Raw genomic sequence first — 27,379 nt, 5'->3', positions numbered from 1 at the left:
ATCTTGACTTTCTTTTCTTTTAAAAAGACCTTGAGACAGAAGACAAAAAATCCAACATTTTACATACTAACACACTAATGTGCTGTATTGTTATGTCAAATGATCTATTCTCGAAGGACTGCTTCACTTTTTCCTTTGAAGATATATCTTTGCTTTCCCTCCCTTCGGAAAATAAAAAGAGGTAAATATATCCTTTTATAGAGAGGATTATTCCCAGAGGACCTGTCATCATCTTAAAAAATGGAAGATATTAAGGCCACTTCCAATCATCTGTTTCTTCTCCCATTTCTAGATTCACAAGTTATTGTGATTCTACATTTTTAAAAGCTTCATTGAAATAGTACGCAAATTTGGATTGCTGCTCTCATATTTCTTTTGCAAGTGACGATAACAACAGCTTTCATTTTCAGTGGGAAGCATTTGCAAGCATTGTGGGTAGTGGATGCATTTTTTTTTAGTCTCTGAGAGAAGTCATCTGTGATGAGAACATGATGTTCTTGAACTGGATGATAGACTATCATGAAATGAACAGGTCTGTGCTGCTACAGTAAGAGAAAGTTTTTGCATGATAGAATTTTTAACTGCATTTCTATTTATACTCTAGACCAACTGCAAATATTAAAGGCAGAAGTAGCAATAAGACTTGTGAAGAAGATGGTTTCCAATGCCATATTCAACGTTTATAAAACCTCGTATCTTTAAATCATTCCTCTCAACAGTTTACTTCTTTGTTCTCCGGGGGAAAAAAAAAATTGAGTTTCCCATTTTGGAGTTTCAGAGAAAAAAAAATTATTTTAATATATACTTTCTACCATTTACTTCGATACTTGCTGGAGAGATTCTAAACAGTGGTTTGATTTAATTACCCAGATAACAGTAGTTCTTACCATACCAAATTGCCAATAGAATAGATAAGACAGTCATTAAAAAGAAATCAAATGAAGTCCTTTGGAATAGTCTAATTATGAAAGTCAGGAAGAAGCTCTCCTTGTACTCAGTAAGATAACTGGATTACGTATTCTTCTAATTTGGTAAACCCTAAGTAGAACTGATGACAAGAAACAGGCCAAGATGTGCAACAGTTTCTCCATATGACATTTTCTCCGATCCTATTCCTATGTTAAATGAGATAGACGAAACAGGGGAATATACAACAGTCACACACTCACTTTTTATTTTTTAAGACTGAAATGACACACCCTGAAAAACTGTAAAGATCTAAAAAAATGAACACCACATCAGTATATGTTGTGTTACAAAAGCCAAGAAGCACGCATTTTCACAGAAGATGACACATGAAATTCAGAATTTCTTCAAAATTTTACTACCTTCTTAATTTAGGAAAATAAGCTTAAAAGAGGCATTAATTATTCTGCTCCTCTTTAAAGATGCATCCCTCATCAGAATTCTCAATTTGTGGTCACATCACTTCATCTCAAGATGCAATATACACCTCAGTACTAATTTCAAGTTAAGTTTCTGGTGCAAAGCCTGTAATGTGTGTATGCTACACTCACTTTTTAAATGATTGCAGTGTCCAAATCGATCTCTTTTTCCAATTTATTCTCCAAATTTTGTTTGGAGTCAGAAAAATTTCCTGTGTCAACACTCCTGACAAAGTATCTTTCACTTGAGTCAGTATTTCCATTATCCTCTACTTTTTCATTCAGTGTGTCTTAGGCAGAAATTCTTAGCTGTAGCCTAAGCAATAATAGCTGAATCCCATTTAAAAACATCTGTTTGACCTTTCACTCGTATCACAACAGCTCTTATTCTTCGGGAAAATGTCTTTTGTTGGAGAATATTGTATTCCTCTTCTCTTGACTCAAATGGATCTTCTGGCACTCAACAATTTGATCATCAACTGCCAGCTAAGCCAGCACTGAATGTCTTTTTTGCCTTCTACTACAAAATCTATTTCCACAGGCAAGTAAATTTTACATACTAAGACAACAATTTACTACAGTGTTTTCTTCACTGTATTTGTTTTCTTGGCATTTATATTTTGCCTCTTTGTTCTAGCTCTTGTATAGATTTCACTATAATGATGATGTCATCCAGGTCTACATCTTCCTACTAAATTTCTGTAACAGTCATTTGTTATAACAAAATTTTATCACATGAAATACCACTAAAGCAAAATATCTATTGGTTGTCTTCAGATTTATGGTTAAAAAAACAATCAATAATGATAATCAAATTCTTTCTGCAGAACTTCACCTTATAACCTATAAAATAATGTTATGATTTATACATTTGCTGGCCCCAAATTTATGGTAATTTTTTTCCCAATAATGATAATCTGATTTCATGTAAATAAATTTACTTTATGACATAGAATACTGCCAGAGTAAGACTGTATGTTGGTGGAAGAAGAGAGACAAAGGCATTGAAATGTAGACAAATGTTTGCATTATTTCCTGGATTGGCCACCGTTATTTCCTCTTCATAGTTTTCCCAAAGAAGTTTTAACCTAGCCAGAATTTTGCAGCTTGACTCATCAATACACATAACCTTTACCAGCACATCACTTCCACCTCTACTCCCTATAGTGGCATGCAGTACACCACCACATCATATTACTTATAATCTACCTTATTTACATTTTCAATTTACATTTTAGAAATTTTGGTTACATAACCTTGAAGGCACTCCACCAGACTTGACAAGAGATGACTTTAGTATTTTCAAAACACAGATTTAAGGACTGATATCTATACATCCTACTTGTTTTTATAGCTTTTGCATTTTGGTAGGAGATTAATTCAGGCATATTATACAGCTGTGAAATTCATTACAAGCCAAAGCTGGTATTTTTTAAATCATCTGTGGGAAAAGTCAAACTTCCCTTTCCTGCTTCTATACTACTATAGTTCAGGATAGAACTTGTGGATATAAATAGCTAGCAATGCTTTGCATATATCTCTTTGAAAAGCTAATTTACCATTTAATAGTACAATAACAGACACCATACTTCATCTTCCAATTACTATACATTCAATCCTGTGAACTAATATATAACAGTTGTATCTGATGATTTTTATAACTTGTATGGTATGTTGAACGTCTGTATCTCTACTAGTTTTATATGCATGTAAAAGATTCTGCTTAAAGTCATAGGCAAATTCTGTGATATTTGGATATTTAATCCATGTAGGCATTCAGTAGATTGTGCATCTTCATCATGATTAACAGACAGTTACTTAAAAAGTGACTTCCTAAATACCTTCCTAAATATTCAGGGTCATTTAAATTTACTACAGAACTAAAGCTTTCCTCTAAAATATCCCCCCCACACACACACCAACACCACTTTCAAGCTCCTCAGAGGAAACAAACATCGATCATCTGTGTTGCGCTAGGAGGCACTGGCTCGTTACAACCCCAGTGAGAAGGGCACTCAGATTCTGTAAAGTATCTCTTAAAATGCTATTTATTGGAGCTAACATATAAAGAAACTATAAAGAAAAAGAAGATAGTATCAATAATCTTACGTCCCTTAAGATGCTGGGAATCCTGAGCTGTATGGAATTGAACAGACCACCAGCCATGTTCAGCATGCTATGCAGATCCCATCCATGGAAGGTTGCCACATTTGGTCATTTGAGCTCTTACAGGATTTTCTTACAAGCAAAACAACTCTATTCAACATTTATACTGTCAAGTAAAAAGGATATTCACGTGGCAACTTGCTGCTGAGGTTTTAGATAAAGGCAAGGACACGCATGTGATGTAACCACTGGTACCAATTAGGAGCCGCCTGTAAGCTCCTGTTACAAGTAGCTGGCAAAGTTTATCCTGCAGCAAGGAGATACGTGCTGCACAGCACAGCACAGCACAATCCTGCACTTAGGTTAACTGTTCAGTGGATATCTATCTCCTTGATGTACAACGCTCTTCCAGTCAGGATCAGCACAGCACCTTACATTTCAACGGGCTGTAAATTCTATGAAGCAAATTGAATTTACAGATTAAGTTACAGGGCTGTAAAGAAAGCCAGTTAGACTGCATACCTGTCAGCACCACTGTGTGTTCTCCACCACAAGCAACCTTATTAACCTTTTCCATAATTCCCAGTACAGGCTGTGGGACTCTATTGTTCTTCAGCTGTTCAGGCAATAATCCCAGTTTCCCATTCTCAGGTTCTCCAAAAGTATAGAGCTCACCATCTCCTGTGAAAATACAGAACAGAGCAGGATTTCCAGCATGCACTCAGAAGGAAGACTGGGTTATCAAGACTGCTGCAGACACAAATCAGTAAGAAAGAAAAGTATATGAACAGCACAGGATAATTAAACATATTTGTACAAAGACCAAACAGCTGTGCAAAGCAGTTTGCTTTAATGGGACGAGATGGAGCTAAATTTTAGCCCCTCTCCAAGACCAGAACTGCAAAATTTAGCCTGCAAGGAATCTAGCCAAGGGAAAACAAAAACCAAATACATCCTGCTTCTGAGAGGTTGTAATTCCCTCTGTAATCAGTATTTATGTAAACTGCAGTTGCTTGTAAGAATCTCAATTAAAACAGAAAATCATTTTGCATGGAGTTTTGATGGAAAATCCACACTTTCTTCTTGTAAGATATAGAAAAATGAAAAAAGCAGAGTAAATAACATGAAACTGTGTGTGGCCTGGACAGCAAGGAGAGAGCTATATATCTAACAACAGGAATATAACAGTGCTTCCATAGCAGTAACTTCACCAGAATTAAGTTTTAAAAAATACTGAGAGGTCTTTACAGATCTCTTCCTGTAACTTCTTTCTGATCTTTTACATAATCATACAAGACCCTTCTCATTCACCCAGACTTTTAAGTTCAAAACCTGTTCAATCCCAAATTTGAGTAATTCATTTTACTTTCAAGTTTCTTTTGCTTTATCTTTTCCAACCACTTCCTTTGCTTTTTCACTGCTATGTAAGTCTGAATTATCATTCAAGACAGCATTCTGTATATCCTTCTATCATAGCTAAAAATGGAACATGTAAAATGCACTTTCCATTGCTATATCTACAATTTTTCTACATTTATCTACTTTTTTTACATTTAACTACATTTTACATTTATCTACATTACATCTTTTTTTTTTACTATTTTTCTACTTTCCTGATTTTCTGTGCTAAAGGGCCCCCAACTATTCTAATAGGTCAGAGTGAAGTTTAGGTAGAAAATATTTTCTTACTGCCAGGAAAGCTTCAAGTTAATGGCTGAGTGTTCTCCACTCCTCAAAAGATTATCTGTGGAGGAGTGTCCTCACAGCAAATTGTGGCCCACAATCGGAATTTGTAATTACTTACAAAAAAAAATCATTATACATTATTATGTAAAAAAAAGTTTAGTTTATAATCCCAGCTGGATATAACAAAGCACAAGGATAAACAAAACTCTCACACGGAGCTAGTCCAAGATAAAGAAATGTTTAAATTAGTGTAGGAGCTCTCTGCTAAAGGAAGTTCGAAGAGATAGCTACAGTTACATAATTAACATAATAACAAACCCCAGACATAATACTCCATTATTAAAGCTCAGTCGTCAGAAGCACCCATTTACAATATTTCTGGAAACATCCAGATTTGTACTTCAGTACAAAATGTACTTTTACTTTCAGAGGGATACATACAGTGTTTTCAGAGGGCTACGTCTAGTGTTCACAAATTTACAGCATTTAGAGACATTACTATTGCACGATGCTCAAGTATCTGAGAGATTCTTATTCAAAGGCGATTAATTCCTTGACAATATGAAAGTTGGGTTAACCTTAGAAATGCTTGTCCTTTCCCGCAGACAATGAAAACAGATGAGCTCAAAGAAAGTTTCAAAGCTGAAGCCTTATTCAGGTGTTCAGGATTAGGCATTAGAGAAGTCCATCCCTCTCTCCATTGAACACAGGCAGATCATAAGAAAACAAGTTTATTAATAGTTTTCTGTTAGCCTCTGTGAATATTCCCCCATTTGTTGCCTTTTCCTCGCACTTGTTAGCCACAAATTAAAATTTAGGAATTTAAGGACAATGGCGACAACCAAAAAAATAAGCCTAGACAGAAATAGGATATATGGAAGAGGTAAAGTAAACCTATGAATAAAAATGTGAAGTAGAAAAAAATGAAGCTACATATGCATTCTAAAAAATAAATGAGATCAGCCAAATTACCAAAACCAAGTTAATAAAGATTTAAGGGTGTGATTCTAAACTGAAGTTTATTAAAATTTGGGCATACCGAGCCAAGATAGGAAAGGCATTTTATCTTTTTGATTTTTTAATGATGAGAAAGTCAAAACTGGTGTCAGTAAGAAATGTGTCATTTCTGTTGAATCTTCCTGAGCTTTACTCTGGCAACATACTCATTTAAAATTTCCTTTTGCATGAACAAAAACTAAGCAAGAATTTCAGGTTGCAAAACAGACTGCTTTTGCCAGGACTCTCAATCAGAAGGGCTTTGATTCATTCTGAAAACCCTTAAACTACTATGTCTTTTAATAAAGCAGTGCGCCTCCTCCCATCCTCTCAGAGGAAGTAATTCTGGAGCACTCATGCTCATCTGTGATGTATCTTACCTTTGGTACGCACAGTCCACAATAAGCAAATAAAAAAAGGTCTAAATTATTGTCTGTTTTCTTCAAAGAAAGCCTGAGGATAGGTTTTCAATGAGTTTTAACTATAGGGAGAATCTGAAGTATTTCTCTTTTTTATGGTAAAGTTCAGTCGGGAGAAAAAAAAAAAGATATTACACATTTTTTAAGATACCTCAGCTTCAAATTTATTTAAATGCATTGATTTATAACTTAACTTGAAAATCCTGAAAAAAATGTATGACATACTTAAAGACCAAAAACTGTAAAAAGGACTTTTTCATAAAAGCTAAATTCCTGCTTTAAATGGAAAATGGTTTCTAAGTGAAGTTGCAACCCAGCACTTCCACCAAAGATTTAGAACTGAACCTCAATGGCACAATATTTATTTGTAAAGTTTACAAGACTTAAGAAATTTAGCCTTTGCCTTAGTCAAAGAAATCTCAGATTATTTTATATGGTTTCTATATTTTCCAAGATCACTTCTACTCACAACAGCACAGATTCTTCAAGTACCATGCTCCTGGGCCACTAAGGCTAGCAACTGGACTTCTTATGTTTATTGAATGCTCTAACTGCACAGAGAGGCAATTGGGGAATGACAATAATACAGTCTTACTCCATGTCAAGCTTCCTGCAAGGTTTCACAGGGCTGAGGCTATCAAAAGTAGCCACACACAATCTATTCACAGAGCTACGTTCTCTTCTGCAAGACAATGAAACAGGAGAGCAGCTGTATCTCCCAGCTATCATCACCAGAGATGTAATCCATCCTCCCAGCTGTCCTTACTTTTTCTGTCATTCTGACATTTTCTTTCCTGCACACACAAGCTACACAAATAATATTATAACACTCATTTACCTTCATATATCTGTGCAGAAATACCTTTGCTGCATTCTTCTACTCTTATTTTCTAAGAGGTGTTTTGCAGTCATTTCAACCTGTCTGTGTTTTTTAAGAAACAGCAAATTACCTCAGCTGCAGAAAAGTATATTTCATTTCATTTCTGAACTATGGACTGTGTTTATGCTTCTCTGTTCGGTTTGATTTTCTGTTTTAACTCTGATCTTTATTCTCATACCTATGTGCAGAAATACTCTGAACAGGCTGATACTTTGCAGTTATTTGCAGCAGCATCAAATTTCTATTCTAAAACAGTAGCCTAATTAACAATGAAAAAATCAACTGCAATGGGAGGCTTTGTACAACCAAAACATTCCATTGACAAAAAAGATATTTTACTAGGGATTCCTAGTGAAAAGAAAGAGAAAAATCCCACAACAAAAAGAGCCCTGTATTTTTCAGAAGGTAAGTATTGTTTTAATACTCTTGGGTCTGCCATATATTTCTAGAAACAAGCTTATAAACCACTAAAAGCACTTGGGAGTTAACTACTTACGCAGTTCTCTTTGAAGAGACCAGCACTTCTTTTTAGAACACTACTGCACTGCAAATATTAATCCAATCACAATCTAATTAAGAGGATTAGAGATTCAAATGGCCAAGCTTCCACTGACTTCCCAAACTACTCAAGTTTATTACATTTTTTCAACTTAATAATCCAGCTAACAAAGATAAACCCATTTATTAAAGCATTTTTTGAATACATTACACATCCCTTTAAGGGAAATCGTAGTCCAAAAACTATGAAGAATAGCTATCAAGCATAAAAAGAATCCACTCAAACCCAAATAAATTTTGAGTACAGCATGCATGCAGCACACCTGCATTTTAAGGACATTCTTTTCACATTGGAATCTGGTTATTTCATTTTCTCCTTTCATATGAGTCATATTCTCATGTACTGAAATTCTGAGCACAGAAGTGTTTGTGAAATGGACGATCTCTACATTAAAAAAAGGAATTCAAGGAACTTGCGAAGCGCTCTATGAAAAGATATCTTCTCAGTGAGAATCTATCTTTACCTTGCTTACAGCAAAAGTTCAGGCAGGGGAAACACCAAAAGTGGTCTAGTATATTCAATTCCTTTCTGGCTTCACGAATGTAATTCTACCGCAGACGCCAGATTATTGGTTAGATACTTTGGGTTTTCCTGCCCTCCATCTCCTCCAGTGGACAAATGAGCTATATACGCTTGCCAAGCTTAATACTTTCGGAAAAATTGTTCCCCCTTGAGTGAATGTGGTCAAAGAGTAGTCAAGTAAAGATCTCTATATGGGCTCAAAATTGTTCCTACACTCTTTCAGCTCTTTCCTTCTCTGTTGCTTTGTTTGAGACATATCTCTAATACGGGGATCTAACATCCCAAGTCTGCAAAAAGAAAGGAAAGCAAACATACTGGGAACAAGCCTTTAAGAGGAAACTATAAACTTCTTTCCAGTGGAACTCTGAAGAGTACAAAGTGAGAGGAAAGGAAAGGAAACAATCGTCTTTCAAACATGAAGTGAGTACCCAGACCAGCCTCCTAATTTGCATATGGAAATGAGCTAGCCACTGCCTATGCTCGTGCCTAATCTCTATTTCAGAAGTGTTTTTTATTAAAAATAATTCAAGATATATTCTGTTCCTCTATCGTACAACCACTTTTGGTGTCAGTGGGGCCCACGTGTACCTGGTACAATACAAGTGACTCTGACATGTTTAGTAGTTGAATTATCATCTGCAAAGAAGGTGTTCTAAAAAGCAAAAGTAAGAAAAGTGACAAATCATCTTTCTGGAACTACTAGATTTGAGAAACTCTGGGGGTGGGGGGAGAGTTGTAGAACTGAAGTACAAATTCAGAGGATTGAATGCTGTACCATTTCCATAAAACATGCTTTTATCTACTAAAGGTTTGTGTCAGGGTTCCACTCTACTTTTCCTTGACATTGTACTTGGCTTTATAGAAGTTAAACACCTTAAAGCCAAATGCCTACTAAAAATATTGCATAAAACCAGTTGCTTCAAAGATCTAACAACTTTAGCTTAAAAATAAAAATGCTGGAATCCATACTTCTCCACTTTTTCTCTCACTAGTCTCTTATTAATGAACATCCTGCCCTGGAGAGGGCACTCTGTGACCACACTATGTATTCTAGTATCCTCATTAACCACCTTTTAGTTTTAACCCAGGTATGCTTGTTATTCTAGCAGTTTGCTTAGCCAGTAAACAACTTATGTCAAACGTAAATGTATTAAGAAAGGGAACCATATGGTGCCAAGCTCATAGGTTCAGTGTGGCAACATGTATCAAGTCCTACATCTTGCAACTATGTATTAAGGACAGATTATTATTTGATGCTTTTTTATATACAAGTCATGTTTAAAAGTCAAAATGTAGTAATTCTATAGTATTCTAATAACTGGTAAGTTACAGGTGGTGAAAGCTTTCTATTAGAAGAGTTTCTCCCGTTTCTTTGCAAAACCTAAAAAAGTTTCTCTGCTATACCTTGTTGATGTTGAGAGAATTAATACAGATTATACACTTACTTGAATAATTCAAATTTTATTTCTGGAAATACAGAAGCACTTTCTTCTCCAGATATTTCCTCCAAAAGTATATATTAAAATTACACTAATCACTTTAAGTTCTAGTATACAAGACAAAACCATACAATAAAAATGCATGGAGAACTCTTTGTGCTAGGCAAACTTTTAAACATACTTCAAGGCATAATTCAATGACTAAATGGCAATTTGAGGTAAAAAACTCCTATCCCTGCAATATGAATATTTCAAATACTCCTTAATTATCTAGTTTGCTATATTCTACCACCCTCAGAAGCAGATTACTGAGGATAAGAACCACTGTTCTGAGTCAGTCTAGCAAGTTCTACAGGTAAGTGTTTTCCATAAGTGAAGAAAGAATCCTAATAATACTAAAAGAATGATCTATTTTTTTTTTAAGCAAAATCTTTTAACAGCATAGTGCCTTGACTTCCTTCGTAACAGGGCTGTAAGAAAAATAAAGTAACATTTGTACTGAAACGGACTCACCTTGCAGAACTTCAAAATTCATAACTTAATGGCTAACTTAACAGCTAAAATAATGGGTGATTATGGTACACTTAGATTAAATGCATAAGTTTTGTTTATAAACACTGTCTGGATATACACTGATGCTAGTACAACAGAAGATCATTTCAGTAAAAGTACCTGGATGTCCAACACTAAATTTTTGTCGTAGTTAAATTATCAGTCAAATAAAACTGTCAGCAAGTGCCTATATGAAAACAATCAAAAAATATTTCTCCTTTCAGCACAAAAGAGGTCATCTTTGGTGTCAGTAGTTTCAGCAAGATAGACTGAAGCCAAATTTGTGCAGAATTTGCAGATACTACAGCCGAAAATTAAGATTTTCCATCTCACACCCAGACCTGTTTAAACAGTAGCAGGTTCAACAATTCTCCATTTTCACAGGTGATAACCAGTTCATCTTCCTATTAATATTTTAAGAGTCTCCATGTCTCTTAGGCAGCTGCTACTCTAATCCTTTTTTCTCATTCCCCTCCATTAAAAGTTTCCACTTCCTTAGAGCATCTGGCACACACTGTTCTCTCCTTGCTCTTAGATGCTCGTCAACCCTTCTTCTAATGAGAACTTTTGTCACATCCCACTGCAGTCTTGTCAGATTTTCAGCTCTTGGCTCTAAGGCAGAAATACACACCTCCTTACTATATCATTGAAGTAAGAATCTTCCTTTTTTTTTTTTCCCCCATTTATTTCAAGTTCAGGAAGCTGTAGATTTCCTAACAGGTGCTGAGCTCCTGATTGGTCAGAGGTATTTTGTTCATCTACTATAATCGAACATCTGTAATAAAAGTTGCACACTACCAATATAACACCTAATTAGTATTTGTCCACCACAGGAAGCCCTCGTTGTGTTAATAGCATATTCTCAGGGAGCTGTATAGATATTGTATGTGTGTCATGGGTTAAGCCGCTCTGGCAACCTAACCCCACACAGAGCCGGTCACTCACCCTCCCCCAGCCCCAGGGATGAGGGAGAGAATTAAAGGAGAAACGGGAAACCTGTGGGTTGAGATAAGAACAATTTAATACAGATGATTTAATACACAGTGTAGATGCTCACCACCCCCTCTTATGCAAAGCCCGTCTCGTCCTGAAGCTGCAATTCTGGACGAACACGAGGCCCCAAAATAGAGAGGGGCAGAGAGAGAGAGAGAGTACTCCGAGAGTGGGAGTACTGGGAGAGAGAGGAAGAAAAAAGGCAACAGAGCAAAAGCGCAGAAGCGCAAAAGAGCAGAAGCGGCAAAAGAGCCAAAGCGCAAAAGCCCTTCTGTCCGGCTGACCCTCACTTTTATACTGGGCATGATGCTGCACGATATGGGATACTAATTGGCCAGTTTGGCCCTCAATCTTAAGTTCCACCACAAATCACAAGGGGAATCGTGGCCCCCTTGTCCCGGCTATGCTCCCCCCTTGTCCCGCCGTGCTTCTGCACTCCGGCCGAACACGGCACACTGAAAAGTCCTTGGAGTTTCACTTCCAACCACAAACATCAGCTTGCTATCAACATCCTTCTCAGAGAGAGCCTCTGGGTAAAACCAAAACACGGAGCTCTTCTAGCTGCTAAAAAGAAGTTAGAGCTAACTCTGTCCCAGCTAAAACCAGGACAACGTGGAAAAGTAACATTTATTAAGTAACCTAAGAAAAGTATCTGATGGAACAGTTCTTGGGTATCCATTAAAGGCTTTACAACTATTGATCCTTTGAAATCTTTAATTACTCTGAGGGGACTAAACTGTAAAGCTTAATAAAGTAAATCTATACGGCTGAGAGGAATTCATGGCTGCTCATATATAATACCACCGGTACTGACTGATAAATTTACCCGTATTGGCATTATTAAAAAATGAGTGGCATCATTACTTTGGAAACCAACAGAGAGGTGGAAAGAGAGAGGTGGAAAGCAACAGAAAGGTGGGTTGGTTTGGAGATCCGACAGCGACTCATTGCAGTGTATGCTTCTCCTCATATTGTATACTGCCTGGTTAACTGACCTCAAATCTTAAAATTTAAGACATAACATTGAACTTTGACAACAATCTTGCACTGCTAACAAATGAGATTAATTTTTCCTCAAAACATAGTAAGTCTATTCAATATTTATATTTCTAGAGAAGATGAAGATTATTATTTTATCATCACAAAAATTAATAATCTCAAGAAAAGTTGGAATTATTCAAACTGTAATATTAACCAACAACATTTGTTATAACCTTCAAGTGTGGCAAGATAGTCATTCTTTCTAACATACTTTTGCACAACAATGTGTAAATGCAGAAAATTAACTGCAGTTTTTTCTCACAGCGTTGTTAATTCAACAATAATATACAATTATATAGTAGATTACATACAAGTTAAACAAATAAATCAATTAGAATCACATTTTGAAGAACCTGCCTCTGGTAAAATCTCCCAATGTGAAACAAAACTACATAGATGACTTTCTGCCACATGGCAGTTTTTAACAAGTATGGCATATCTAGTTTCAGAAGTAATGAATGCCTCATTAGCAACCTTTACAAAGACAATCTGAGAACCACTGACTTGTCTCCAACTAACTGCTAGTCCCATTCTCTTACCTGTTATCAAGGCAGAGTGATAATATCCACAGGATACAGAGGAAATAGGTTTTCCAACATCGACTTGACAAGGGACACTGACACAGGCTTCCTGAGCCAAGCCAATCTGACCTTCTGAATTGTCACCCCACACAAAAAGCTGCCCATCCTCTAAAATAAAGACACAGATAGTTAATAGATATTGAACCAAAACTAATAAAAAGTTAATCTACCCATTTAAGAGCATTTCATAAACTCTGTGTATGATACTACTAAATGTAATGATCTCAGGGTCATAAAATGGTATTTAGCACAACGCAACAAAACAGTCTGAAGTAAGAGGGTATCCCTTAAGCTTTTCAAAAGTGACACAGAACGTTTAGTCATCAACTATGATGTCAGACCATAAATAGCAACAGGAAAAGTACTATGTAAAAACATCCCTTCAAAAAGAGGAAGATTGAGCGTATAAGACAATTCAGTTGCCAGAGGTCAGTATGAAAATTTTACAGTGAATTTAAAGCATCTTCTAATTTCTAGTAGCAAGTCACCACTTTCTCATTCTTCCAAACTTATTCTCTGTTCTGACTTTGGTGCACATGCCACTTATTCTTGCCTTATATTTCTGTTCTCTTTACACGTGATTATATTGCCCAGCTTCATTTTGTTTTCCTTAAACTGTCACAATAGCTGTTCCAGGTTTATTAAGACCAGCCTCTGTTGACACAAAGACCAATGGCAGCAGCAAAAAATAAAAGAAGGTAGTGAACAACATGAAAAATCTCTAGCTTTTTCTAGAAGAGATGTCTTCTCTATGCGTATTTCTTATTGGTAGAAAATGAGTTGTGAATAAAAAAACATACCATCTACAGTGCTACTGAGATGCTGTTGGGAACTAAAATCATTCAAAGTTGACTTACAAATCTCAGGAGAACGTTAGTAATTGTCACAAAAAATTACAAACCAAACGAGCACGCTAGCATCTCTCACACATTCTTACGCTCTGTGTCACGTTCTGAAATGACAGCCTCAATAACTTATCCTAAACATGTACAGAAACAGCTACTTTATAGCAAAACTTGAGAATTTACATTGTAGGGTAATAAAGGACCAATCACCCAACGGCTGAAAGTATTACAACTGTGTGGACTTTGTCATGTTGCAATTGTATAATTTTGCCATCAGGGAATGAGCCCATAGGTTAGACCTCTCTCAGAATTACTAATGACACAGCTGTGTAGCCTGTACCAGCAGACCAAAACAGTTGCAGTAGGAAATGGAATTAGAGAAACTTAGTTTTCCCAAGATTCATGTTTTGTAGCTTGCTTCCCTGAAAATGAACTGAAGATTTTTTCCCATTTTGAGGGTATTCATATCATCTCTCCTTTGTAAGGATTCCTACTAAAGCAGTACAGGTTGAGCTCCCATTGCAGGCCATTGCTCATGGAAAAGGTCTACTTTCACAAAAATTGTAGGAAGTTAATGAGACTGCCACACCTTACCAGACTGTGTTGAAATGAGACATCAAAAAATGACTATGGTTACTAGAGAGAGAAGACAGGGTGACACAGAAAATACACCCACATACGCAGACAGAATGCTGGAATAAATGCTTCCCTGGAACACCACACTGGACACACATAAATAGATTTTATTAGCGGTTGCTCTTACCAGTTACTGCTGCTGAGGTGTATGATCCAGCTGCTAGCTGTTTGATCTTGTGCTGGTTGGTAAAAAAACTAATTAAATGAAATGTGGTCCTTTCCTCTGTGTCACCTAATCCCAACTGACCTTCACTGTTACCTCCAGCAGCATACACATTTCCTTTTTCTGCATACAGAAAAGCACATGTAATACATAGAATGAAGACATTCTCATCAGTGGTAAAAAGTCAGAGAAACTGGAGCACGTAATTTAATTTTCAATGGAAAAACACTATAGAAAAGTCGGGGTCTGCTGCCCTGAAATATTCCCGAGTTGACATTAGCAGTTTCTGTTGTAGCTAGCAAGAAGGCTTTCCTGCATACGCTTGGCTCGGAACTTTCTAAGGGCCTTATATGTACTTCGACTGACTGCGTTTCCCACCATTCTGGAGACTGATCTAAAAACTAATTACAATTTGAAGCTCTGCAAAAGTCCGGAGAAAATGACTACTAGTAGCTCTGGCAGCCAAAAGCAGCTCCTTCCCCAAACAACGTATGTTTTAAGATAAAGCAGGAGGAAAATGGTGAATGATGTCGCAAGCAAAAAAACTGATGTCATATTAGTACATAAATTTGAGAGATGCATAACCCGATAGTTTTAAGTACTGTGAATGAAATATACTTTTGCTTAGGTTTTCATTAGAAATATTTTACTCGTTTAAATATTTAAATCGCCTTCAATTGAATTAACTAGGTCTTTATTTTGTTTTAAAATTGAAGTTAAAGCTGATGATTGATACCTTCAACTTCAGAGAACTTTAAGATTTATATTTTTAATTTTATATGTTTTATATCCAAAGTGCTCATCTATGATGAAAAAGATAAGGCCCATTAATAACACAAATCCAGACACAAATGTGAAAAGCAACCGACATACAATTTATAAATGGTCCTAGCTATATAAATGGCCACAAATTATCTAGCCAGCGTGTACACTAAAAGTGACTAATATTTACCCTGTGCAGTCTTGCATCCTCAACTGTTATTAAAATGTTCTGTTTTATTCTAACAGTCTTATTTACAGCGCTCAGGGTCTCCACATATATAAACCTTCCAATAATCAAACAATCGTCTTTATAACATTACTGCAAGCGAAAGGATTGCAACCACAAAAATGAATATTCCATTACATAAATTTTAGAAGCATGACAAGAATTTGCATCAATTCTCTGTATACTGCCTCTCTAAAAATTTATTTTTTAGTTTAAATTTACAGTTTATTTATTTATAGCTTAATAAAACAACTTGTCATTGAAATAGCAGACTACCTTGTCTAACCAAAATGCAACAACATTTGAAGACTCAAAAACATTCAGTTCTACTATATTTACTCAAATATATAACTTCACACTAATAAAGATAAAGTACTTGTCAAAGGTAAATTTGAGTACAGATATATAAAAAATACTTATATACCTTCACAAGGCTTACAGGAAATGTTGATAATTGCTAACCACACCTCAAATACCAGCAAGAAATTTTTTTATCTGTCCATTGCTAGAAAACTCCTACAGAATATTGCTTTATAAATGCATTGGCTCAGAATAAATCGAGCATTCAAAGAACTGAATATCAAAGCCCCAAGTTTTATCAGTCCCATTTTCATTTATTTTTCCTTCCTCAACTCTCCTGGGATTCCTAATGTAATTTTGCATGAAAGCAAAGAAAACAATCTATCTTTAATATGTATATAATATAGGTTACATACCTGTGTAAACTAAAGTGTGGTTTCTTCCACAAACAGCAAGTTTTGTTTTTTCTGGTTTTAAAGCTATGAATTAAAGCCAAAGCAGGGGGAAATGTTATAAACAAGCTGATAGTTGGTTCAACAACAAAATGTTCTATGCTCTAGAGGGAGCTCTGATTTTTTTCATGTTTTTACCAACAGAATAATTACAAGATTCGTTGCCCATCTGAACCTAGCACATGACTTATTAAATCAGAATTCCCTCAAGACAATAAAACAGATATAGATCTTAAAAACTTAGAGCTGCTACTCAGGTTAACTTTGTGTTGGCTCCTTCATCCCAATGCCACATTCCCCAGAATTTACCATTCATGGGACAATGCTGCAAAGAACATATCAAGCTGCAGGACAAAATGCACGCTTAAAGCTGCCTTCAGTTTTCAATAACAGCACTACTCGTAACTCCCTCTTAGGCTTTTCCCCCTATCTTGAATCTTTAAAACCATACCATTCTTTTGCCTTATCATCCCCACCTTCCTCTGTTATGCACAGCTACTTTTTTTTTGCCAGACTTTTGCTCTGCACTGCCCTCTTACGGATCCCAAACTCAACTGCTAAGGACATTCCCATTTGGACTATCGCCTAAAATTTTGCATATACAATCCTGTTTCAGCTTCAGCTCAGTCACACCCACCCATTGCATGTATTTCTCTGTAGTCTGGTCACGGTGAAAGACTGGGAATGTACACGAGAGGAGTCAAGAGTTATTTTGGTGGGAAAGAGAGAAAACAGAGGTGCTTTTTCTCCCGTGGCAAGCACACTCCATTTCAGAAACAGAGGGAAAAAGTCTCACTGACTTTTCCATCCTCTCTCCAATTACTGATCGTTGCCAACAATTTCTCTTCTCTCAGTCATGTCCATGTGCTCCATATAGCACTTTTAAACCAGCATTATTTTTACATAATGTATCTTTAATTGCTTTTCCACTGCACTAGTCCATGATAAAGCCATCTCTTTCACAAATCCTTTTTCAGTCCTTCCAAATCAACTTTCATCAGCTCCGTAACAGTCAGATTAAAGTCCTTTCTATCAAGTCACCAAATAAATCCATCTACTTAAGCATGAACTGTCTCTGGACCATTGCACAGACACAAATATAAATTGTCCAAATTCGGATTCCTGCCTATCCTATCCAAAATCTACCACTACCACCAGGCTGGAACACTTCCAGTGTTGGCTTCTTCCTACAATCTTAATTTGCTGCTTTATATCCCAAAACTCTGCCTCCAACTTCAGAGATGATCTTAATCAGCTCTTCAGAAGCCTGTGCTCCCTAACCTTCCTCCCACCTAGGCTAATCAAAGGTATTTGATGAGCCATGCTATATTTATAACATTGCTGGCAATTTTTCATAACCAATTTCATCAGTCGCTAGTCAAGTCCCAGAAGATATTTTCCCAGAAAACACGCAGCTGCAACCGTTTGGCCCCAAGCAGAAACCGAAATGTGTCCTTGCAAGCCCATTCCCAAAGCCAAGTGATAACTGAAAGCTAGTGAGAAAAGGTCCAGGACTTTCTCCTGCTGTCTACTGCCAAGAGAAGAAAGGTACCCTCCCTGAGACTTTTTCCAATAGATACCAGGTCTGGTTTGAATTGCTGTCATCTTCTTTTCGTCTTTTATTCTCCATTGCAATTTGACAGTAAAAACAACACCTGACAACCAATCCGTTTAAGCCAAGGTAAGAACCAATCTCTCACATGGCTGGCAGAAGATGTGAACCTAAGAGTAGCTGAATTCTCCCTCTTAAGTAAAATAGAGAGAGGAGCAGATAAAGGACAGTAAAATAAACTGAATCAGGAAGAAAAGAGTTTGAACAAGCAGGATAATTTGTTTCTAACAATAAGCTAACAGATCAATCTGCTGGCAGAAAGGATGAGGATAAATATTTAATGGTGAAAAGAAATGTGTTAATGGGATAGAACTGACTTGGCATAAGTAAGGGTATAGGGAAAAAGTATTGACTTAGTTTTGTTTGACAAGATAAAACTGGCTAGGAAAGATCAAGAAAATAACTGCAATGAAAACATATTTTACAACACATGAAAGAATATAGGCATTTATTTTACTGCTTCACACAAATATATTAACATTTATGCCCCCTCAGGCACTGCTTATACTTGCTAGAAATGTAGCAGTACTTGTAGAAAGCTTCTAATAGATTTTTTCATTTATGAAGGTGCTAAGACGAAAGTGATATGAAGGTTACACAGTGCTGTTGGAACTTTGATTTCTAATGCACAGACAACACTGTAGAGACCAAGCATCTGATTAAGGTCTTTGCAGTCACAAGATGTGGTTTGACAGAAAAGGCAAATGCTGCATAAAATGAGAGCCCTCAAAAAACACAGGATCCTCTGTATCTGAAGTAATCTTCAGATGCAAAAGGATCCAGAATCTGGAACTAATGGAAAATCAATCAGAGATCCTTTTAAGCTGCTTTTATGAGGTTGTGTAGTAATATGCTACACATGATGAGTAAAGAAGGCAGAATCAGTTATTTTGGAATTGCATCTTACAAAGCACCTTTTCACAAGGATCTCCTTTCAAAAAAAAAAAAAAAAAGAAAAAGTAAACAAACCTTTAACACATGTTGGTTTGCTGACAGTGTTCTTTGATCCTAGTCCTAACTGGCCCCAGTTGTTACTGCCGAACATGTATAGTTTACCATTCCCTGAAAAAAAAACCACAGTCAGAATCCATACAAGTGTCTGAATACCTCATACGAGACAAGACGGTCATTCACACATCATGCTACTTATTACTTGATTTTTAATGTAAGGCTTAAGATTAGGCAATTCAATAGTTAAGTGTAAACAATAATTAATATTCTTGCAATTTTTCTGTACCAAAGTAGTAATTGCATTGTTCAAGTAACAAATTCCCAGCCAGAAGAAGGGACAAAAAGCAGAACAAACATCCTCTCCTTTAATTACAGCACAAATAAAGTGCTCTTCAGAAAATAAAGTGTTGCACCCTTGGACAGACCCTGCAGTTCGGAAACCACAGTATCTACAGGCCTACTTATAAAATAACAGCACATTTAACTGAGCATCCACATCTTTTACCCCAAAGACAGGAATGAACAACGCAGCTGTATGATTAATATAAACATAAATTTGCAATATTCAGCTTATTTTATTGTTTAGGGGAGGCTATTTCTTTTACTGCTAAATGTCTTCTCTTAAAATGAATTACAAATTTGCACTTCTACAGAATACGGTTCGTGATAAATTTTCAAATGTGTTCACAAATTGTATCGATATGTCACTTTGCATATAAAGAAGGATTGCGCAAAACCACCACATAGTCAGGGAGTTTCGTAAACCTAAACGCAAACATTAGATTACAAATTGTCAACAGAAGCAATGCTAGAATCGTATTTCAGGAACTGGTATGACTGAACATGCAGGTTTGACCACTACAAACAATGAACTGTTGTGATTCCAAATATCTAGTGGTTTTTTAAGAGGATGGTATATGAACAGATGAAACTTTTGTCATCGGGTATGCAAATCAGACAGACAAAACTGACGACTGACGATACCTTAAAATGAACAAATTTCATTTCATTTCATTTTTCAAACTGTCAACTTCTGTAAAGCTGTGAAGTTCACACCCAAAGATAACACCCTAGTTCCAACAGAAATCTTTGCAAAACAATAGAAACTGATTTAAAAAAAAAAAAAACGAACACCTTTACAACTGTTAAAAGGAGTTTGTTTACTTTTGATTAAGGTCTGCAGAGCTTTGTGAGTTAGACTTCATCACAAGGCTGTCATGTAAATAAACTTTGTCACCCTAGTCATCAACAGTTATCACATGACAGCAACACATAAAAGCAATTCCACATCATAAAGCCAAAATATTATGGCTGTTTGTACTTCAGTAGTGTTCCCAGTTAAGGTTCTGAATGTGATTTACAGAGGCTTTGAAACATAATATTGAGGTGTTTAAAATATAACAAAAATACTTACTCTGTTAAAAAAATCCATTTATTTTCTTAAATATAACCACATAGTTAAAAAAAACCACAAAAACAAACAAACCACCATCAACTAACAACTAGTATCAAAAGTCCCAAACAAATTGTTAGATTTGACAATTTTTGGAACATATGGCTATGTATCAATATCATGTCTTTCCCAGAAAGTTGTAAGGGAAGAAAGTCTGAGGTCAAGTCTATACTTATGATGTTTTACTAATAGCATTTGTATCATCATCCCAATTTTGATAATGCAATCACATCAAAACACACACAGACCTGTCTGTCATCGAGAGCAAAACGCACCTCAATAGAAAGAATTTTTATTAGTAAATGGCATCCTATATTGGTATATGCTTCCTGTATCCTTGGTTTACACTTTTTAACTGCCTTTACAAGACAGTAGTACTCCTGTGAGAATATGATGCCAAGCTGCCGTAATTAAATTTCAGTACATTCTCTTTTATCCATTCAAAACTCTGACAGGTCACGCTTTTCATCCCATAATCTGCTGTTTCTTATAGCAGCCTTTATATTCTCAGGCATTGCCTTGTAAGTCAAGGAGCTTAATAGATGAGAGGAATTTTTTAAAATTCTTTTACAACCGAGTGACAGTCTTTTGTAATTTCAGGCTTCCAACACTCAGCAGTGTAACAGAAAGTAAGAAAACTGGGAAGCAGGTAATTCAGATAGTGAACGAAAACTAACAGGCACTACAGAGGAACATAAACAAATGCCTGTAATGAAGCAACATTTCTGAGCCTGTACAGCAAATCAGGTTTTGGAACAGATATGATGCAATCTAAGCTGTCCAGGAGCCATAACAAAATCCTGCATGCCAAAAGCTCTATTTTCACAATCGCATACCAAGATAACTCCAGTCATCACCACAGACGCACTGAAGGGAGAACTAAGTCAACAGCAAACAAATAGGCAAGGATCATATTTCAAAACTTTGCAAACTCGGGGGTTTTTTGGTGCTGAAATAGAGAGACCGCGGCCATCTGCCATCTGGAATGGCTGGCAGAAGACAGGTCCGGTAGAGTAAGATTATGACTGCGGGCAACAGAAGGGAAACAACAGGATATGAAGAAAGGGACTACTCAGACTATTCTGGTGATGAAAACATACTTCCTACACCAGTTTCCCCCTTCATCCTGATGCAAGACTGGAGTATTTCTCAAAAGTATGCATGCATTGGCTTATCACTGGCAGATCTTTCACCAACATTAATTCAGGACTACTAGGGAAGCCACAGGATGTTTACATCTTTAGGAACAGAGATTTTGTGAGAGACTTCAGGAAGAGGGTGTCTCCTAACACTGTACGTTTCTCATAGGAATAGCTGCTATCACAACTGTGATTCCTGGGAACTCCATCTGTCATGTGATCCCCCAGTTCATTAAGTGCTACTAAAGACATTCATTCAGCAGCTGGGAAATACCAGTTGAAATCTTCAACATGCTTCATGATCATAGCAGGCAGTCAAGTATTCCTCTCATCCATGTTTAAAGGTAGGTTTTACATATTCCCCTCCTTGCTTTCTAAATCGTATTAGTGTGGAAAGGAAATTATATGGGGAGACAATGTACAGTCTTTGAGCATTTATTACAAGATTCTATTGAGAAGCTACATCTGAAGAAAACATAAAATGTAATATTTTGGACAGAGTATCCAGTGCTTTCAGTGCTTTCTAAGCACTTCTTACTTCTTTCTAAAGAAGACAATCACTTAAAAAGTTCCTGCTTGAACATTTTAATGAAGATTGTGGTAAAGGTAGAGAGCAAATGAATAAAGAAATACAAATTTAGATCCCAAACTCCAAAACTGGAGAAGGAAATGTTTCTCCAACTAGCTCAGCAAACCAACTCAAAAGTCAGCAAGTAACTATCACTGATCCTTTCTATTCCAACATATAGCCATAGTATGTAAATAAAATTTTGGACTTCAACTCCTGACCTAGAAAGCCAAAGAACAGTTTTTTTATATTTACTTTACACTTTTCTTCCTAAAAGTCATATGGGAATATTGATGCTGGATTAGATGAAAGAAGTATTTGAAAATTTCTGAATATTTTGTTTGAATGCTAAATATTAGTTGCTGTACATTTTCTTCACTTGCATTCAGTCAAGATTCAGTGCAAGACGTAGCTGTCTCTCCTGCTCAACACCAGCTTTAAGGAATGTTTTGTTTCAGTTTGGGTGATTGTTTTACTTATGACCATTAAGACATGTTAGTGTAAAACTGATATATTTCTATTACATTTGAATCTACCTCATATTGCCACTGTCCCCTATTTACATAGGTCCCACTACCTCTTTCAGGGGGTGGGAGAAGAGAAAAAAAAAAAAAAAAAAGGAGGGGAGACTTTTGTGACCTGTAAATAAAGACTGAAAATAAAATGAAGCATGCACTAACACACACCTGCTTGAGATACTTTTCCTCCTCAGTGGTGTTTGTCTTTTATCTCTTCCAGGTCAGGTTCAACTGGATTTCAAGAAGCTCCTGGTTTCCCACAATGCCTGTACCCTTCTCAGTAAACTTGTTATCCACATGCACTTCTGGAGCTTTTATTCCAGGTGTTACTGCAATTCAGTGTCATTCACCAAGGGCTGCAATTCCACTGTATCATCCAATTCCATCTAACAGCAGAAACGCGAGGTGCACACGGGCATGCACGGGTGTGAAGAACAAATGAGGGACAAAGGTCTTCCGTCTCCCTTCTTCACTTTTTTGTACGACTCTTGCAGTTTCCCTACCTTTGCTCGTCGTTGATCAGTACTTCACCCTCACTTTTGCCTCTACTTTACAACGTCCCAAAAAAGCTTTTGGTATCAAATAAATTTTGTACTCTTGCTTCTACAGTTCCTTCTCCTCAAAAGCTTTGAGAAAATAATATCTGATTATCTAGAAGTTTCCCTGGTGATGTATCTGCACACTATAACAGCAAGGGCGAGCTACACAGACATTTTTGAAACGCTATATATATTAAAATAATCAGGATAAGGGGAGATAGTAGAGAAATGGTGCTGCATGCACACCTCTCCAAGTTGACTTCTTCAAAAGCTTTATCTATGGGGCCACTATTACAGTGACATGGAAATTAGGGGATTGTTGCTGATCAGGGTAACAGTGCTGGCACAGGCACATGCTGGGGGAACTCAAGGAGGCAATTTAAATTCACTAGTCTAAACTGAGAATTATACTAGTGTTATTTCGAATTGGGTGTGAGCATATGAAAGGAAATAAAAAAAAAATATTCAAAAGGAAAATTTTACAGTGCCCCAGGTTATATTCTGATTAATTTTATGCAACAGGCAATTTAATAGAACCGGTTCAATCTAAGAAAAAGTGTCAAGTTTTGTTCAAAATAAACTATTCATGGATAATTCATCCTCTATGAAGCTAGGCTTAAAAAATTAATTGTATAATTTCACCTCAAAATGTTCTGCAGTCCATGAAATCTGTAAGCTTTTTTCATCATGCCTAGAATAGTTCATTCTAAAAATCCAGCATCTTCAACTGTGCTTGGGGACATAGCAAGAAACCCTCAACAGATGATCTAATAAGTAATGACCAGTTGGACATTGACAAGAAATAAATACATTCCAATAAGAAAAGTCCTGAAAACATGCATATAAATTTTGTAACAACAAAGCCTTATTATCTATCAGCAGTTGTTGTCAAAACAATCAACACGCATGCTCATCAACAAACAAGTAGTCTCTTCCACATAAAATAAATTGAACAAATTCTTCAATGAGTACTGTTTCCATAATTTCAAAGAAATGAAAATAAACATTAATACTGCTCGTTCTATTGCATCTGAGCTTCTTTCAATGCTTTTGCAATTTATTTCTGATTTTAGTAGGATCCTCTAAAGTTTTTTTGAGTTGCTCTTTCAAGGGTTATTTTCAGCTGACAGTTAACAGTAATCCAAATCTTCATTTCAGAGACACAATTTCATCTGTTGCTTCAGGCAAATTCCTAGTGAACTTGTTGACTGTGTTCAACAGATACTGTTTACTTCCACAATACAAAACTCTAAGATTGCCTAATAAATACTGTTAGATTCACAAGAAACGTTCAAGTTGAACAAAGTCATGCTTACTTTAAATCCTGTGTGATACATTCAGTTATTACAGATTCCCTCATGACAGTTCTTGGGCATGTGTTGTGAAAACCTTCAGTGACCTCGCATTAATTTCAAAGGCATCCGAGAGTTCCCACAGAACAGTCTTCTCTCCATTCCATAATCTCATTTGATATATTACCTCAGGATTCAAATAAGACTCATAACTTTCCAAGCAGTCCAACTACATAACGTTTTGTCATATAGTCCATTTCCAATACTGACCTGTAACAATAGCGGTATGTTCATCTCCACATGATATAAGCACAGGCTTGTCATTTTTGAACCAGAACTTGCTAGGAATATCTTCTGCAAATTTGCTTTTTCCAAATGTGAAAACAGCACCTGATTCTAAAACACAAAAACATAACATCAATTTTTTAATGAAAACCAACTTTGCCTCATACATTCTGAAACAGTCATTTCCTATCAATTCAATTGCACATTTTAGTTTCCTATCTTTTTCTTTTTTAAAAAATGGCTGAAGCATTTTCTTCTATTCTGTTTCATCAAGACTACTTCATTTTCAGGCTCACATTTTAGTCCTTCTGATTCTTCTTCGCCCCCATGAATTTCCTAATAGAATAGGTATTGTTGCTGGAATATTGTGTTCTGAGGATACAGTAATTTATTTTAAAGTACACTAACGTACTTCTTCACTACCCTCTCAGAAACTACTAGGTGTGTAAAAGAAAGAATAAAGAACTCTGAAAAACTGCCCGCAGAAAGTAAAATAAAAAGCTCATCCTGAAAGCAGGTCGAGACAAAGAGTTCTCACTTACGTTTACACTTGGATTCAAACAGGTTTTCCAAATTGGATTAGAGAGAGACACACACTGTAAAGAGGTGACAGGCTCCAAACGGACCACTCTTCCTCATCCATCTGAAAAGGTACATGTGCTCCAAAAATGGCTCCCTAAAATCAAAACTCTCAGCCTTCGAAACATGGGTTGGCACAACTGTCTTTGATCATAAGACCATGACCAAAAGAAACTCAACCCAAAATAAAGTCCAGTTTGCTATTCTGCCCTTGTAATCTGTCTAGTTTTCTCAATTCTTCCCCCTTTCAAAAGTGTCAGCAATGTTATTTTAAAACATAAGATGTTAACTATTCATTCCCCTTCTGGTTAAGCATGTGGCTTGACACAGAAAATATTAAATTTTAGAGGAAAATAAATGAACTTACAAGTTAAATACTTTGCCAAAAGCCATGCAGACAATGTGGCAAAGCACAATTAGACCTATTTTAAAACGTCAAACATTGTACTTTAAGCATACAGTAATTTTTTGGAAAAGAGAACAAAACTTTTCCTTGCAGACTTTTTGTTAATATGTAAGCTATGATAACACAAATACACATAGTAACACTAGACTGCTCGTGTAACATTACACATAATTTGATAGCAACATTGAGTCATCTGCATGCAGTTATTTTCAATGAATACAATCTCATCAATAGTCTGCACCCCAGCTCCAAAACCCGAAGTTCTTATACTGTAAATTTGATGTTCATTTTGAAATGATTCTTTAATACAGAAGTTTCCCATATTTGCAAATGACATGTTATTTTATGTATCGGCTTCAGCAGATATGTATAAAATTGTATTTACTACATCTCTAGATGCGTTTTTTACTGTTATATTAAAAACAAGCCTTGTGCAAATAAATTTTTAAAGAAAGGGTTGTTTTTCCTCATTTTATGTAGACACAACTACAACCACAGACATGCTAAAAGGCGTCTGAAAACTCTAGGTTTAAACCTTCAGCCAGACAGCCAAACAGCCACGCTGCACATTTGAACGCGCTCACAGTGATCTCTTGGGCGATGACGTCAAAGTACACCTCTCTGGTTCATTTCTTTTTATTTCGCAAGTGTTGACGTGAAAACACAAATATAGTCTTAATTCAATGTACACAAAAAGCAGACGACTCCTGGAGACATCCCTGGAGATGTTCAAGGCCAGGTTGGACGAGGCCTTGAGCAACCTGATCTAGTCGGAGATATCCCTGTTCCTTGCAGGGGGGTTGGACTAGATGACCTTTGAAGGTCCCTTCCAGCCCTAACCATTCTATGATTCTGTGACTCAATTCACAAACGCCCTTTGTATTTCATCCATTTCACGACTGACACCTCAGACACCAGTTAGGAAACCGAATCCCACCAACTCACGAAATTAAGTCCCGCAGAGCCTAAATGAGGTTTTTGCTGCCTCGGCACCCAGCGAACGTTTCAAAACTACTGTAGGTCACACCACGGACCGAAACTCATTCGCTAACTGAAAAAAAAAACCTGTCTGCTCAACACCGCACCGCTACGCCATGCCGGTGACGGCAGCGAGGCTGCCCCCGTCTAATCTCTGACGTCAGCACACGTATTTCTCCCCGGACGGCGGAAGACACCGGCTGGGGCTGGCGGCCCGCAGCCCGGCGCTGCGCCGCGGGCAGCCCGCGCTGGCCGGCCGGAGCCAGCCGCCGGGCGCGGAGCGGAGCGGTGCGGCCAGGGGCCTAGCCGCACGCCGGGCCAGGGAGGCGGCCGCCGTGGGCGCCGACGATGGCGGGGGAAGAAGGCGGGCACCGCCACAGGCAGACGAGGATCCCCCCTTACCCGGCCCGCAGCTCCGTCCCCTATGAGGGACCGCCACCACTCACCGGGCACCGGCAGCTCGTCTTCCTCGGCGGGCTCGGCCATGGCAGCTGGCGGCGGGCGGCCGCGCCCCAT

The 27,379-nt window shown here is 37.0% G+C and overlaps 1 protein-coding gene across 3 annotated transcripts in view; it reads right to left on the bottom strand.

Annotated features, from left to right (window-relative positions):
- RPGR (retinitis pigmentosa GTPase regulator) overlaps positions 1-27,379 on the bottom strand; it is a 41,828-nt gene extending 14,449 nt beyond the window's left edge. The window contains exons 1-7 of one of the 3 annotated variants that reach the window (XM_086608596.1): positions 27,310-27,379; positions 24,886-25,011; positions 19,125-19,217; positions 16,508-16,570; positions 14,768-14,926; positions 13,118-13,267; positions 4,014-4,172 (exon numbers count right to left, since the gene is read on the bottom strand). In XM_086608596.1, coding sequence (XP_086464722.1) covers positions 4,014-4,172; positions 13,118-13,267; positions 14,768-14,926; positions 16,508-16,570; positions 19,125-19,217; positions 24,886-25,011; positions 27,310-27,379 — 820 coding nt within the window. The remainder of the gene's footprint in view (positions 1-4,013; positions 4,173-13,117; positions 13,268-14,767; positions 14,927-16,507; positions 16,571-19,124; positions 19,218-24,885; positions 25,012-27,309) is intronic. The other 2 variants (XM_086608614.1, XM_086608606.1) reach the window with 2 other exon arrangements.

The sequence above is a fragment of the Tauraco erythrolophus genome, chromosome 1, assembly GCF_009769465.1.
Source record: "Tauraco erythrolophus isolate bTauEry1 chromosome 1, bTauEry1.pri, whole genome shotgun sequence".
Classification (NCBI taxonomy): Eukaryota; Metazoa; Chordata; class Aves; order Musophagiformes; family Musophagidae; genus Tauraco; species Tauraco erythrolophus.
This window is presented reverse-complemented; position numbering and strand designations above follow the sequence as displayed.